Here is a 15,982-nt window from a genome sequence, read left to right on the forward strand (position 1 = left end):
CAGCCATATTGGATTGAAGGAAAATATTAAATAATTATATCTCTGAAACCGTACACCTTATCGATGCGAAATTTTACAAATATCATCTAACAGCACTGTTGCATATAGTTTGAAAATGATGATGTCGTAGGTCACGTGGTTTGTCAGCCATCTTGGATAGAAAAACGAACCTTATCCGATCAACACAAAACTTCACAAACGTGATCCCCTACCCATACATATGCAGAGTGCACATTTTTAAGGTCATATGTCATGTGGTATGGCAGGCATATTAGCTTGAAAGCCAATATAATAAAAAATTAACTTCTATGAAACTGCTTCACCGATCGATGTGAAACCTGTCATGGCTGGTGAAAATGTGATACTTGAAAACATCCGAAGGGATTTAAATCAAACTTGTTTATTTTTAGGACAGTGAACAAGGGCATCTACCTGTTGTGGGACTTTGCGGAGGAATATTGGCGACACTGTCACATTGTTCTACAGTCACGTGAAAAAGTAAGTACACCCCAAGTAAAGTTTTGACTTTTTCAACATATTTCAACATACAGCTATTGGATCTTCATTTCAACAATATTGATAGATAAAGGTGATATAATATAACAAATATCAAGAAACATTTACATTTTGTAGTCCATTGTATAATTTAAATAAACATAAATGCAAATTTCGCATGTGGAAAAAGTAAGGACACCCTTGGCTCCAATATGTGGTATTGCCCCCTTTGGCAGAAACAACCTCAAGTAGGCGTTTCTTATAACTGTCTACCAGTCTCTGACATCGACTGGGAGAAATTTTTGCCCACTCCTCCATGCAGAATTATTTCAGCTGTGCGATGTTTGAGGGGTTTGAGGGGGATGAGAACCATGACAATCACAAGTACATATGGGCAGGGTGCAGCCCGAAGTGGAGATCGGTTTCTGAGGTTTGGGACATGGAATGTGGGGACAATGACAGGGAGATCAGGAGAAGTGGTGGAAGTATTGGTCAGAAGAAGAGTGGACATATGTTGTGTGCAAGAGACGAGATGGAAGGGAAGTGGTGTGAGAATGGTGAAGGGTAGGCAGGGACAGAAATACAAGTTTGTGTGGCAAGGGTGCCCGGAGGGCGTGAATGGTGTTGGTGTCCTGTTTTCTGAGGAGTTTGTAGACAGTGTGGTGAGTGTGACTAGAGTGAGTGATAGGTTGATGATGGTGAAAATGATGATTGGAAAGCTCTTGGTGAACGTCATCTCGGGATATGCTCCGCAGGTTGGTCGAAGCGATGAAGAGAAGGACAAGTTCTGGTGTGCGATAGAGAAGCTGATGGAAAACGTGAAAGATGAGGAAGTTGTTGTGGTGGGAGGAGACCTGAATGGACATGTGGGAAGGAGTATGGATGGTTTTGAGGGAGTTCATGGGGGTTACGGATATGGTGTGAGAAATGGAGAAGGTGAAAGGATTTTGGAGTTTGCTGATGGAGCTGATTTGTTGATTTGTAATACTCAGTTCCAGAAAGAGGACAATAAGCTTGTTACATACACGCCAGGTGGGTCGACGACAACCGTTGACTACCTGATGGTGCGTCGGCGAGATAGGGGGCACCTCCGGGACACAAAGGTGATCCCGGGGGAGGAGACTGTTTCACAGCACCACTTGGTTGTCTGCGACATAAGGGTGAAAGGTGCGAGGAGAGCTCGGCGGGTGAAGTACCAACCGAGAATGAAGGTGTGGAGGTTGAAAGAGGTGACAGTAAGGGAGGCATTAAAAGAGAGGCTGAGTAGGGTAGAGGATGATGTGGTTGAGCTTGAAAGTGGTTGGATGTCAATGAAAGCTAGTCTGTTGGGAGCCGTTGGTGAGGTATGTGGATGGACAAAAGGACCACCGAGGCACTCGGAAACATGGTGGTGGGATGTTGAGGTTGGAAAGAGGATTGACGAGAAGAGGAAGAAGTTCAAAGAGTGGCAGAAGGCAAAGGGTACGGGAGCAGAAACAGCAGAGCATGAAAGTTATAAGGCAGCCAGGAAGGCTGCAAAGAAAGAGGTAGCAGAGGCGCAGGAGGCATGTAGGAAAATGTTCGGAGAACGCTTGGATTCGGAAGAGGGTCAGAAAGCAGTATTCAGGATTGCAAAGCAGATAGCGAAAGAGAGGTGTGATGTGATGGGGGTGAGTTGCTTGAAGGATGAAGTGGGACAAATCGTTGTCGACCCAGATGGAATTAAAGGAAGATGGAAAAGATATACACAAAGAATTAAGTTAAGCACCCCCCCGTTTTTTTACAACCTCGCACATTACAAGTTTGTTGTCGTCAAAACAGTGTAATATACCCATGATATTGCTATATTTTCTGGAGAAGTGATATTATGGTCACATAAAAACATAACAATCATGCCGTTTTCAATATTTTATTCTGAATAATTTAAGGTGAAATTTTTTGGGAATTTTAGGCATATTTTCACCTCAATTTAAGTATGGAGCTATAGGTCCATCACGGACAGTGTGGATGACGTTTATGTTTTCTAACGTACAGTCATTGTTCTGAGAAGACCTCTAGCGATCTTTGCGTCAATAACGTGTGTAGGACCCACGTGATCGGATCACTGACTCAACCCTACGTCTCATAGACCCTGTAAGCCGTCGTATGCGTTGCTGTGGCAGGTTATTGTCATACCAATCATTATTTGATCTCACATACCTTAGAATATATGCCAATGTATACATATACACAAAGAATATATATTAGGGGGTGCTTACCTTAATTCGTTGTGTAGGGGTGCTTAACTTAATTCTTTGTGTATATATGGAAATGCTGTTGAATACAGAGAATGAATGGGATGGCAACATAGAGAGTAACCCAGTTTTAGGACCGGCAGAGAAGATAACTGAGAAGGAAGTTGAGGAAGCGATAAAAGCAATGAAGAGTGGAAAAGCGGGAGGGCCGACGGGAGTTGTGGGAGATATGTTGAAGGCATGAATTGTTACGGACACGACTTAGATGTTGCTTGACCGAGCGGAATGGCCGCCGTGTTCGCACAAGTTACCCGATTACACTCGAACGTTGGCCGAATCGCGCTATGCTAAATCAATGAAGGAAAGGACACAACGGCTGGGATTAAGGCAACGACACAAGGGGTACAGTTCTCAAGACCTCCGGAGGAGGATATACTATTGGTTATGCAGAACGGTTAGATTACACGGCAAGAGGTAAAGCACAGCAAGATGGGCACTTAGACACAGTCTTATCTTAATCCCGACAGACCACAGACAAACGGGACAAGACTGACTCACACAGGGATTGATGGCAAGGAAGGGCAGGCAGTCGATAGCTCAAGGTGCACCTTGGCTCAGGGGCAGAATCGACCCGGTCCGGTCCAGAGATACGGGGAGGTATCGTCGCGCTGGAGGTGGCGTCCTTTTCTCTCCAAGCTGAGGCGCATCTGACGTCACCTCCGTCTTCCTGCGCATGTCCAGCGGGGAGTGACACGCCCTCGGATCGTTAGCTCCGCCCCAGATGGAATCGGTCCGCCGCTTCTTATTGGGTGCGGGGGGTTACCGGGCTCCGCCCTTGACGAGGAGCTGACAGTGAGCCCCTGCGTGGTAACCCCGTCGGAGCACATGTTCAATGGCGGCTAACCAAGCCGGAGTGAGGACGCGCACTCCCCGCGCCGCCGCCGCCGCCGCTGTTGTTGTTGGTGTTGTTGTTCCATGAGGAAGAGATGCGGGGAGGTATTGGGAGGTCCTAAACTTACTAATGGTGCCATACAATCACATTCTGGTGCAACGAAGAGTCAGAATTAATGGAAACGAGTCCTTAACTGACATAGACTAAGAATAACTAGCAAGATGTCCTATAGTTGTCTACGTGAGATGCGGTGAACCTGGGTGCGACATTTAATGGGGGAAAAAGGGGAAGGTCGGGGCTACAGAGTGTTGTTTACAGACAATGGGACTAGGGAATGGGGGATTGGGGAGTATTGGGGAAATAGGGGAATATTTACAAGCGGATATGGATGGAGGCCAAATCCCATATCCGCAACAATAGAGAGTAACCCAGTTTTAGGACCGGCAGAGAAGATAACTGAGAAGGAAGTTGAGGAAGCGATAAAAGCAATGAAGAGTGGAAAAGCGGGAGGGCCGACGGGAGTTGTGGGAGATATGTTGAAGGCAGCAGGAAGTTGGGGTGTGAAGAGAATGACAGAGATCTGTAATCTGGTGGTGAAAGAAGGCCGCATTCCAGTGGATTGGGAACTGAGTACCCTCGTCCCTCTATACAAGGGGAAAGGTGACCCTCTGGAGTGTGGCTCGTACCGAGCGATAAAGTTATTGGAGCATGGAATGAAGGTATTGGAAAGGGTGTTGGAGAGGAGGATAAGGAAGAAAGTGAAGATCGACGAAATGCAGTTTGGATTTATGCCAGGAAGAGGAACGACAGATGCGCTTTTCATTGTGAGGCAGTTGCAGGAGAAGTACATGGATAAGAGGAAGAAGTTGTTTTTTGGGTTTGTTGATCTGGAGAAAGCATTCGATAGGGTTCCACGCAAAGTATTGACATGGGCATTGAGGAAGTTAGGAGTGGAGGAATGGTTGATCAGAGTAGTGATGGCAATGTACAAAAGAGCACGCACAGCTGTAAGGACGAAGGACGGGAACAGTGGTGAGTTTGAGGTGAAGGTGGGAGTGCATCAGGGGTCGGTACTAAGTCCACTACTATTTGTAGCTGTGATGGAGGTGCTGGCTCAGACCGTAAAGGAGGGTTTACCGTGGGAGTTGTTGTATGCAGATGATCTGGTGTTGATTGCGGAAAGTATGGATGGACTGAAGGAAAAGATGAACAAGTGGAAGGAATGTATGGAGACAAAAGGTCTGAAGGTGAATATCGGAAAGACAAAGGTGATGGCAAGTGGTAAAGCATGTGGTGAGGTGGAAAGAACTGGGAAGTGGCCGTGTGCTGTGTGCAGGAAGGGTGTCGGAGTGAACTCCATTCAATGTACAATGTGTGCTGAGTGGGTTCATCAAAAATGTAGTGGTCTGAGAGGGTCATTAACCAGTGTGGCAGCTACATTCAAATGTAAGGTGTGCACAGAGGGAGCTGCAGATGGAGGAAATGTTGAGTTGGATCTTGGAGACGGCGTGAAGCTGGAAGGTGTGAAAACATTTTGCTACCTCGGAGACATGCTGAATGGAGAAGGTGGATCAGACTCGGCAACGGTTGCTCGAGTGAGATGTGCATGGAAGAAGTTTCGGGAACTGAGTGGCATGCTGATGAGGAGGAGAGTGTCGCTGAAGCTGAAGGGAAAGGTGTATGCTGCATGTGTGAGAAGTGTTATGATTTATGGGAGCGAGACATGGGTAATGAACGTAGAGCAGCAACGAAGGCTGGAAAGGGTGGAAATGCGAATGGTTCGATGGATGTGCGGAGTATCGTTGAGAGAGAGGAAGACAAATGATGAATTGCGAAAGATGATGGGAATATTGCCTGTGATTGATGCTGTGAAGAGGAACAGGTTGAGATGGTTTGGTCATGTATTGAGGAAGGATGAAAGTGACTGGTTGAGAAGAGTGATGGAAGTTAATGTAGAAGGAAGTAGAGGACGGGGAAGACCGAGAAAGACTTGGCTAAAGATGGTGGAAGAAGAAATGCGGGCAAGGGGGTTAACAAGGAGAGATGCAGAAAATAGGGCAAAATGGAGAAGATTGTCATGGGGACCGCAAGGCTAACCCCCGCTCTAGCAGGGAACATGGCCTTAAAATGCATGTTGTTGTTGTTGTTGTTGATGTTTGAGGGGTTTCTTTCATGCCCAGCTCATTTCAAATCCCCCCACAACATCTCGATGGAATTTAGATCCGGGCTTTGACTTGGCCATTCCAGAACCCTCAATTTCTTTCTTTTCAGCCATTCCTTGGTGGATTTACTAGTATGTTTAGGCTCATTGTAATGTTGCAAGGTCCACCTTCAGTTGAGCTTCAACTTTCTGACAGATGGCCTCACATTATCCTCAAGCACCCTCTGGTACAATGAAGAATTCATAGTGTATTAGGTGATGGTGAGCTGCCCAGGACCTGATGCAGCAAAGCTGCCCCAAACCATAATATTTCCACCACCATGCTTTACAGTTGGTATCAGGTTATTGTGGTCAAATGCTGTCTTTGGTTTTTGCCAAACATGTCTTCTGGTACTGTGGCCCAATAGCTCTACCTTTGACTCATCTGTCCAGAGCACATTGTTCCAGAAGTGCTGGTCTTTGCCGCGGTGTTCATTGGCAAACTTTAGCCTTGCCCTGATGTTCTTTCTGGACAGCAAAGGTTTCCTCCTGGCACACCTCCCATGTAGATAAAATTTGTGCAGCCACTTTCTTATGGTAAACTTGTGCATTTTGACATCAGCAGTGGCAAGAGCTACCTGTAGGTCCCATTATGACATTCTGGGGTTCTTAGAGACTTCTTTCAGCATCTTGCGGTCTGCTCTCGGGCTGAACTTGCTGGGGCGGCCTGGCCTGAACAAGTTGGCAGTTGTTTGGAATCTTCTCCACTTGTAGATGATCTTCCGGACAGTAGAATGATTGATTTCAAATTGTTTGGAGATCTTTTTAAATCCCTTCCCAGACTCATAGGCATCTATAACCTTCTTTCTGAAGGCCTCAGAGAGCTCTTTTGATCGAGGCATGGTGAAGCCGCACACTTCAACAACAAAGAGCAAACCAAACGAAATGTCTGAGGTTTAAATAAGACAGGTTTCTCCAAGATCCTCTCTAACGATGTTCTAATCATTTGCACCTTAACTAGTGCACTTGATTCTAATTTTAGGTATTTGAAGTAGTGATAAATGTAGGGGTGTACTTACTTTTTCCACATGTGAAATTTGCATTTATGTTCATTTAAATTATACAATGGACCACAAAATGTAAATGTTTCATGATATTTGTTATGTTATATCACCTTTATCTATCAATGTTGTTGAAATGAAGATCAAATAGCTGTGTGTTGAAATATGTTGAAAAAGTCAAAACTTTACATGGGGTGTACTTACTTTTTCACGTGACTGTATTTCAAAATGCCAACAGGATTAGAACAACACCGGCAATGCCGAGTACCCATGTACTCGTCATGTATAAAATGTTCCCATTTTCTTCAAGCTCTTCCACAGCAATTTTACCCCACGCACGCAAAGCGAAAAGTAGGGTTAATTTATTTCTTCTTTGTTTCTTTTGCAGGATGCTGCAGCAGCAATTGATAACATGGTACGGTTTCTCATTGTCAAGATTGCATGTGTTGTTTTTGAAATGAAAACCAAAATTCTACCAAGGAAGGACTTTTGCTGACATGCGTGTACATGTTAATCATAATAAAGAATATCAAAGTTTTCTAAACAGCATCTGACTCGAAGGCAAAGGTTCTTGATCATGTTTCTGATCCATAGAATGAGTCCGAGCTGTTTGGGCGAACGATTCGTGTCAACCTTGCAAAGCCACTCAAGATTAAAGAAGGCTCAATGCGGCCAGGTACGTGGTGGACTGTCACGTGGGATGGAAATTGTTGACATTATTGTTACTTGGATGTTACTTCCATTGTCAACACAATTTACCAGGAATGGAGGCCATTATGCAAAATGGTTTTCCGTGTCCTAAATGTTTACCTCTTAACATTTATTTCAGCCAATTTGTTTAATTTACTCTCTTTCTCCCCCTCCCTCCCCACCCCTTCCTCTCCCTTATTCTTCCTTCAAACGCTAGTCTGGTCTGATGATAACTGGTTAAAGGAGTTTGCTGGAAAGACAACAGAGAATCAAGCTGAAGGGCAGACAGAGACGACTGGCAACAAAGATGAAGCGACAGAAGAAGCAAGTTCCACTTTAATCTTGTTTTGCTTATTTTCCTTTCATTTAAATTTCAAAATAGGAAATGATTATTTTGTGTATATGATGATATTGGTGATTACATTTCCTGTATCCATGGGAAATATTTGATGTCAGATGTGCCTTTCATTTGTTGTAGAAAGTGGATAAACAAAATTTATCGTCTTACTTAATATGTGATTGAACTGTTATCGAAAGTAACACCATGATCATTAAATTATGCAATGGGAAGTCATGGAGCATGTTACACAGGAAGGATTTGGGGGTTGATATATATATATATATATATATATATATATATATATATATATATATATATATATATATATATATATACATACATATATATATATATATATACACACACACACACACACACACGTATATATATATATATATATATATATATATATACTAGCAGAGGTACCCGGCTTTGCACGGGAGTGGGAGGAGGAGGGGAGGGGGAAGAGGAGGGGAGGGGAACGGGGGGGGAGGGGGGAGGGGGAAGCGGGGGGGGGGAGGGGGGAGGGGGAAGCGGGGGAGGAGGGGAGGGGGAAGAGGAGGGGAGGGGAATGAGGGGGAAGGGGGGGAGGGGGGGGAGGGGAAGGGGGGAGGGAAGGGTGCGGGGGTGCCCAGGGGAAGAAGGGCCCCTCCCCTCCCCCTCCCCCCCCTTTCCCCCCTCCCCCCCTTCCCTCCCCCTTCCCCCTCCCCCTCCCCCTTCCCCCTCCCCCTCCCCCCCTCCCATCCCCTTCCCCCTCGTTCCCCTCCCCTTCTCTTCCCCCTCCCCTCCTCCTCCCCCTCCCCTCCTCCTCCCCCTTCACACCAGGGGGGTTGACTCAGCCTGTCATCCCACCGAGGTCGGAAGTCGGAACTCATTGTCGTCAAATAAATGTAGCCTGTATGTTTCACTCTTTGTCACATGCCGTTGGTCCCATGTCAATCGGATGAAGTTGAAAAATTAACGTTACGAAGGTTCTCTGGGACGTACTGATTCCGAATAATGAAGTTGAAAAATTAACGTTCCGAAATACGCTAATTACGCTAACAGAAGCGCTGGAGGGAGCACTGCGCTCCCTCCCTTAGATTCCCTCCCTCTTCTGCTAGCGCTAATTACGCGTAACACACTAATTTTAAAACCCGAACTTTTTTTAATTTTAAGGTGTGCTGTAGTCAGAAGCGCTAGAAGCGCTGCGCTCCCTCCCTTCGAATCCCTCTCTCTTCTGCTAGTGCTAATAATACGCTAATTTTAAAACCCGAAATTTTTTAAATGTTTATGTCTCCGTGACATTCCTGGGACCATCCCGAGTCGAACAGTACTTTCCGCTCGCAAATCCGTCCACGGGTTCTCGAGATCTTAGAGATCATAGATACATAGATCAGGACCAACTCTACTTTATATATATAGATAGACGGCAGACTCTTGGTTTTTAGAAGCTAATTAGCTGCATTATGATCGGATGTCATAACGCCTAACGGCGGCATAATTTTTTTGTTTCAAGCCAAATAAACATGAAAACAATAAGAAAATGACAAAACAATAACTTTAATAAAACACTCAACGGGATCTGTCCCAAAAATTGTGCGGGAAAGGACGTGATAAAAGCGAAAAATAAATGTCAGAGGGGTGATTCGAACCCCGGACTCTGAAAAGATAAGGCGTCATGCTAACAGCTCGACCACTTCGACCCGTCATTTCCGGAAAGCTATTTGTGAGAGTGACTTGAAACGAAAGATTATTTTACGCGCTGCTGAAAGGTATTTATGCGTTATTATTTATTCGCTAGCAAGTGATTATAAATGTTTATGTCTCCGTGACATTCCTGGGACCATCCCGAGTCGAACAGTACTTTCCGCTCGCAAATCCGTCCACGGGTTCTCGAGATCTTAGAGATTGTAGACCCGAAGTTTTTTTAATTTTAAGGTGTGCTGTAGTCAGAAGCGCTAGAAGCGCTGCGCTCCCTCCCTTCGAATCCCTCTCTCTTCTGCTAGTGCTAATAATACGCTAATTTTAAAACCCGAAATTTTTTAAATGTTTATGTCTCCGTGACATTCCTGGGACCATCCCGAGTCGAACAGTACTTTCCGCTCGCAAATCCGTCCACGGGTTCTCGAGATCTTAGAGATCATACATAGATCAGGATACAGACACAGAGGCCAACTCTACTTTATATATATAGATAGACGGCAGACTCTTGGTTTTTAGAAGCTAATTAGCTGCATTATGATCGGATGTCATAACGCCTAACGGCGGCATAATTTTTTTGTTTCAAGCCAAATAAACATGAAAACAATAAGAAAATGACAAAACAATAACTTTAATAAAACACTCAACGGGATCTGTCCCAAAAATTGTGCGGGAAAGGACGTGATAAAAGCGAAAAATAAATGTCAGAGGGGTGATTCGAACCCCGGACTCTGAAAAGATAAGGCGTCATGCTAACAGCTCGACCACTTCGACCCGTCATTTCCGGAAAGCTATTTGTGAGAGTGACTTGAAACGAAAGATTATTTTACGCGCTGCTGAAAGGTATTTATGCGTTATTATTTATTCGCTAGCAAGTGATTATAAATGTTTATGTCTCCGTGACATTCCTGGGACCATCCCGAGTCGAACAGTACTTTCCGCTCGCAAATCCGTCCACGGGTTCTCGAGATCTTAGAGATCATACATAGATCAGGATACAGACACAGAGGCCAACTCTACTTTATATATATAGATATATATATATATATATATATATATATACGAGGGAGGGAGGGGAGAGGGGTTAGGTAAGGAGACAGCACAGTGCCAGGCAGGCTTTTGGTGAAGCTAATAGGGTTTTAGGTTGTATTCGTAAGGGGATAAATTATAAATCGATCAAAACGGGTAGTGTTAACACTACAGGAATTTGGTGAGACCTCGTCTAGCATAGTGTACAACTTTATTCACGGCATCTAAGGAATGACATACAGCTGCCATTGAGAGAGTTCAGCATAGAGAGACTCTGTTGATTCCCGAGTTAGCTAGACAAAGTTATGAGGAATGGCCGAAGGAGACAGCAAGTTGACATGATAAAGTAGGTGACTTTTGAGGGGATTTGAAAGAGGTATTGAAGGGCATCGACACAATAAGTGCAGAATATTTTTTTTTAGCAGAATGAACAGTGTCAGAATCAAGGGGCATAGCTTGAGTGTTAGTCGTGCCGTGAGTTTTTTTTTGTTTTGTTTTTCCTGACGGGCAGACAGCAGCTGTTGTCACTTTCTGCTGAATGCTGATCTGGAATTGATTAAATGCTGGTCTGATAAATGGAACATGCCTTTCAATCCTTGCAATTCAATTCAAATCAATTCATGGTTTTATCATCAATTCATCACAGACAGAAGCTGAATTGTGAATGATTTATAATATACGTACAATGAAAATCAAGATAATGAAAAAAATTGCAATGACTGTAAAAACATGGACAAATAAATCAAATGAATTTAAAAGTACCACTTATTTTTTAAAAAAAAGTACAAGTGCATATGCAGGCCTGTATAACATGAAAAATATGGATCAATACAATAATATGAGGGTGGAGAGAGAACACCAATGTCCACACACAAAACAATCAGAGGGCAGAGAGGGCAGAAAGGCACAGGAACGTGCACGGTGGTGGGCCCGATGATGAGGAGATCAAGTCATGAGCAGAGGGAAAGCAGCCATAGCAGGAAGGGACTGCCAGTCTGCGACGCCAAGGCAGGCCCAAATGTCATCTGCAAACCCAAGGAGAAGCATGCATCACAGAGCCAGAAGTGCAGCCAAGAGCAAAGTCCATATAAAATATTTTTTTGTTGGGCTTTCTGTCTTCTACTGACTCCTCTCCGGCCTAGCTCCCCCTGCTCTCTCTGTGCTCTGTCCCCCAAATATTCCTGCAGGACGCACAAGATCTGCCAGTAAACCTCTTCTGGTGAAACTGCCAAAATCAAGACTCTCTGCTCACCTTCACTCTTTCATTCCTCTTTTCTCCCACCTCTGGAACAAACTCCCACACTCTCTTAAATCCCTCTCCTCCCTCCAGCTCTTTAAAACAGCTGTTCACCACCATCTCTTATGTCCCCCCATCCAAAACCTTGATCTTTTCTACCCCCATTAAAACATCTCAAATCCACGTCCTTCACTCTTCAACTTCTTTCCTGAAATTCCTGGTAATATTCATTTGCTTTATACCGTGTACCCCTTTCCTCCCCCGCTCCTCACCGCCCCCCCCCCCCCCACCGGACCTCACCCTTCCACAGATCTACCGACGTCCCTGTTCTCTCCTGTTGTTGTGCTTGTATGTTTTCCTCTCTCTCCCCCTCTTGTCTTCCACTTCCTTTATTTATTGTATGTTTTATGGGTCCATGCATGTTTTCGTGTGTAATGTGCTAGCTCTTACACAAGTCTTGACTCTATATTTAAAAAATCCAGAAGAGTTTCCATCTAACCAGCAGTCCAAGGAGAGCAGGGGCACGAGGGCAAAATGCACAGCCACTCACCACTCACTCCAGAAGACACTATGGCCACACTCACGACTCCAAAGTCTTCAGGCATTCTTCCATCACAATCCTTGCTCAAAACTCTGCCGATCAAACCCACCGCCAGAAACCTCCTGGCCACTGCAGGAGCGGAAGTTCACAAACCCGGACATCACTGAGACCACCACATTCACGAACAGGGGCACGCAGTCCATGCTGGCAGGGGAGAGAGGGTGCAAATCGCCAGCACTGAAACTATCTGAAGGTCGGTCATGGCAGAACCATGTAGGCCTCAGAGGCATAACTTCAGTACCGAACCACATGATACAGGCAGCTCAGGGGGCCTCAACAGTCATTATGGATCCGTTTTGAAGCATTGGAACTTCTTTTGCTGAATTTAAATATGAATTAGAATAAATTTAAATGTGAATTCGAATAAACTTAAATAAACTTGCAAATCTCAGTCTCACCCTGCTTTTTCAGCAGGATCTTCAAACAAATCTTCCTCTTTATTTCCTTGGTCAGCCAATGAAACATGTTCAGTCCCTTGAACTTCTCGGCCTCTCCTGGGCTAACCTATGGTGGGTGCTATGCCACACATATTTACAGTTAGAGAATTGGGGTCCTCTCCCCACCCTGAACCTCACGACTGAATTTTTATTTTATTTTATGACTCGAAATCCTCCTGTGCACATCCCGAGTACAACCAGAAGTTTTCTACTTATTCCCTCCAGTACTTCAAGAGTGCATCGAACGCAAACATGCACGTGCACACTGCACACGCACCTCAAATTATACCATGGTTGTTGTATTAGCATGCAGTGGGCTATCTGTAGTTAGTAGTTGGAGATTGTGTTCCTTGGCATTGTTCATATTTCTCAACTTGCTGGGCCTGATCTTTTTCGCCATTTTTTAAACATTATTTCTGGCACTGACTATTTTATCACTCTGTCTAACATGTATGCACCGCACCACAGGGCCAACCCCCAGCAAAACGCAGCCGTGGAAATCCTCAGGTGTACATGGATGTGAAAGTTGGTAACAAGCTGGCGGGCCGCCTGCGAATCCTACTTCGAGCAGACGTGGTACCTATGACCGCAGGTACCTCCCTTAATGTAGCACATGCTTACAAAAAAAACTGTTTGTTCAATAACGGATTAGGAAAAAATCTAGTCGGTAGGAAATTTTAATGCGATGCCTTTGATGAAGCAAAATAAATGAAATGAAATTGTTGAGTTTGTGTTGAGGAAATTTAAAAAAGACATGCAAAAATAGGGAAGGTTGGATCCCAGTCACAATAAATATAACTTGTGGTGTACAGAACGGATGGCCATTGAACTTGCACACAACGCTATCTCAAATTTCATCCTAACACCTATTCACCAGCATTACACAAACCGTCTAACAGCACATTGTACACAGGGTTTCAATCCTGGTCGTGCTTTCATGCCATTTGTTAGTTTTTCAAAGGGAACATGCGTGTCTGTGTGTGATGTATATGTGTAACAGGGAGGATGAAGAGTTTAATTCTTCATTACCAATTCTGTGTTTTCCATCTTACTGGCACTGTTAAGGTGCTTGCTAATTGGGACATTTGGAAAGAAAGTAATACATGATTATCTTCAGGCATTTAAAATAACGCCTTTGATGTGGAACTTCGCAAATAATAAATGCCAAGCAATCCCGTGGTTTGACAAAAATGGGATAAAGAAATAAATAAATGAAACACACGACACCATCTTTCCCGCTCTGAGCATGGTGAGAGGAGAGATGAACGAGTTGACCTGCTTGCCCTTGTCCTCAGTGCCAAAACACATCCACACGGAGGATGGGAAAGTGCTTCATGCTTCAAAAGGACTGCCACGATCTGTCTGGCCGGTGTATACAAGTCATGGTGGCATAGTGTGCTGTGGAGCCCCGGAAGAGTTTTAGACTTTATTTTCATATGGGTGCAGTTGGTGGGATGGCCCGGAGAATGGGACCTACCACGAGCAGCAGGCAACCTATGACAGGGTCCGCTGCTGGAAAAAGTGGTCTCGGAGTACGGAGGGTGGGTCATGTGACGGTCTGTGTAAGAGTACAGAGATTCACAAGAGCTGGGTATCACATGCACGTACAGAGTTAGAATGAAACCTTGGGACAAAGATCACTCTCCTCCACGTTTCCTCTATGGCTTCATCTTTGGCGCTCCTCGTCTTTGGCTACATTCATTGCTGACTCCCTTCATCACTGGCTTTCTTCATCTCCCACTCTGTTTCGATCATGGAAAACTGAATCACTACTCAGGGAGGACGGCTCTCTGAAAACATGGACACTGCCTTACAATCTTTGTTTCACTCCTGCATCCATAACGGGGTGCATCATAACCATACACACAACTTATCACATAAAAAATGAAGCCCTCGCCTGCATATTACCATCGTTGTAGTGATTCAATTTACTGTGATGCTTTAGGTGAGGAATTGTTCTTAATTAAACACTGTACAAATGTTGCATATTCCCTTGTCCCTTTTTGGGTCTGTTGATTCGCATGGTTTGTTCTGAATTGCATGTCCTGTCCACTTTTCTCCCCATGTTCATTATAAATAAACCCTAAAAGGTAAGAAAACGTCATGCAGACGTGAACAAAAATATTGACACCCTTGCACTTTTTTTAAACAACACCATTTTCTCTAAAAATACGTTGAAATTTACAACAGGATTTGGTCTCCACAATTCTTTATTTCACTGTTAATATTACAGAACCTTTGTTTTTGATTCAGAACTCAATAGATCCTTTTAAATCAGAAAATAAAAAGAAATGGCATTGACAAAATTATTCACACCCGAGACTTAATATTTGGTAGCACAACCTTTGGACAAAATAACTGCAGTCAAGAGCTTCCTATAGCCATGAATGAGCTTCCTACACCTCTCTACTGGCAGTTTGGCCCACTCTTCTTGTGCAAACTGCTCCACTTCTCCCAGATTTGTAGGGTACCTTCTCTCAACTGCTGTTTTCAGATCTGCCCACAGGTGTTCAATGGGATTTAGATCTGGACTCATTGCTGGCCACTTCAGAACAGTCCAGCATTTTGTCTTGAACCATTCATGGGTACTTTTTGAAGTGTGTTTGGGGTCATTGTCCTGCTGCAAGACCCGTGACCTTCGACGGAGACCCAGCTTTCTTACACTGGGGTTGAACATTGCGCTCCAAAATGCCTGTGGTAATCTCCTGATTTCATGATGCCATGCACACATTCAAGGTACCAAGTGCCAGAGGCAGCACAGCAACCTGAAAACATCACTGAACCTCTTCCATGTTTGACTGTAGGGAATGTGTTTTTTTCTTTGAAGGCTTCATTTTGTTTTCTGTAAACATAGAGATGATGTGCTTTACCAAAAAGCTCTAATTTGGTCTCATCTGTCCACAGGACATTCTCCCAGAAGGATTTTGCCTTGTTCAGGTGTGTTTTGGCAAATTCCAGTCGGGCTTTCTTATGTCTCTCTCTCAGCAGTGGGGGGTCCTCCATAGAACCCCCTTTCATTGAGATGGCAACGGATGGTGCGAGTTGAAACTGTCATACCTTGTGTCTGAAGGTCAGCTTGAATCTGTTTGGCAGTTTATCGAGATGCTTTCTCCACCATTCAAACAATCATTCGCTGCAATCTTCGATCAAGTCTTCTCTTGCGG

At 44.4% G+C, this 15,982-nt stretch overlaps 1 protein-coding gene across 1 annotated transcript in view; it reads left to right on the forward strand.

Annotated features, from left to right (window-relative positions):
- The window catches only part of PPIE (peptidylprolyl isomerase E), a 50,434-nt gene that overhangs the window by 16,637 nt on the left and 17,815 nt on the right, over positions 1–15,982 (forward strand). Inside the window, exons 4-7 of the mRNA XM_068120504.2 lie at positions 7,190–7,216; positions 7,396–7,477; positions 7,709–7,815; positions 13,287–13,410. Of these exons, the coding sequence (XP_067976605.1) occupies positions 7,190–7,216; positions 7,396–7,477; positions 7,709–7,815; positions 13,287–13,410 (340 nt within the window). The remainder of the gene's footprint in view (positions 1–7,189; positions 7,217–7,395; positions 7,478–7,708; positions 7,816–13,286; positions 13,411–15,982) is intronic.

This window comes from Myxine glutinosa, chromosome 6, assembly GCF_964187855.1.
Source record: "Myxine glutinosa chromosome 6, kmMyxGlut1.1, whole genome shotgun sequence".
Lineage (NCBI taxonomy): Eukaryota > Metazoa > Chordata > Myxini > Myxiniformes > Myxinidae > Myxine > Myxine glutinosa.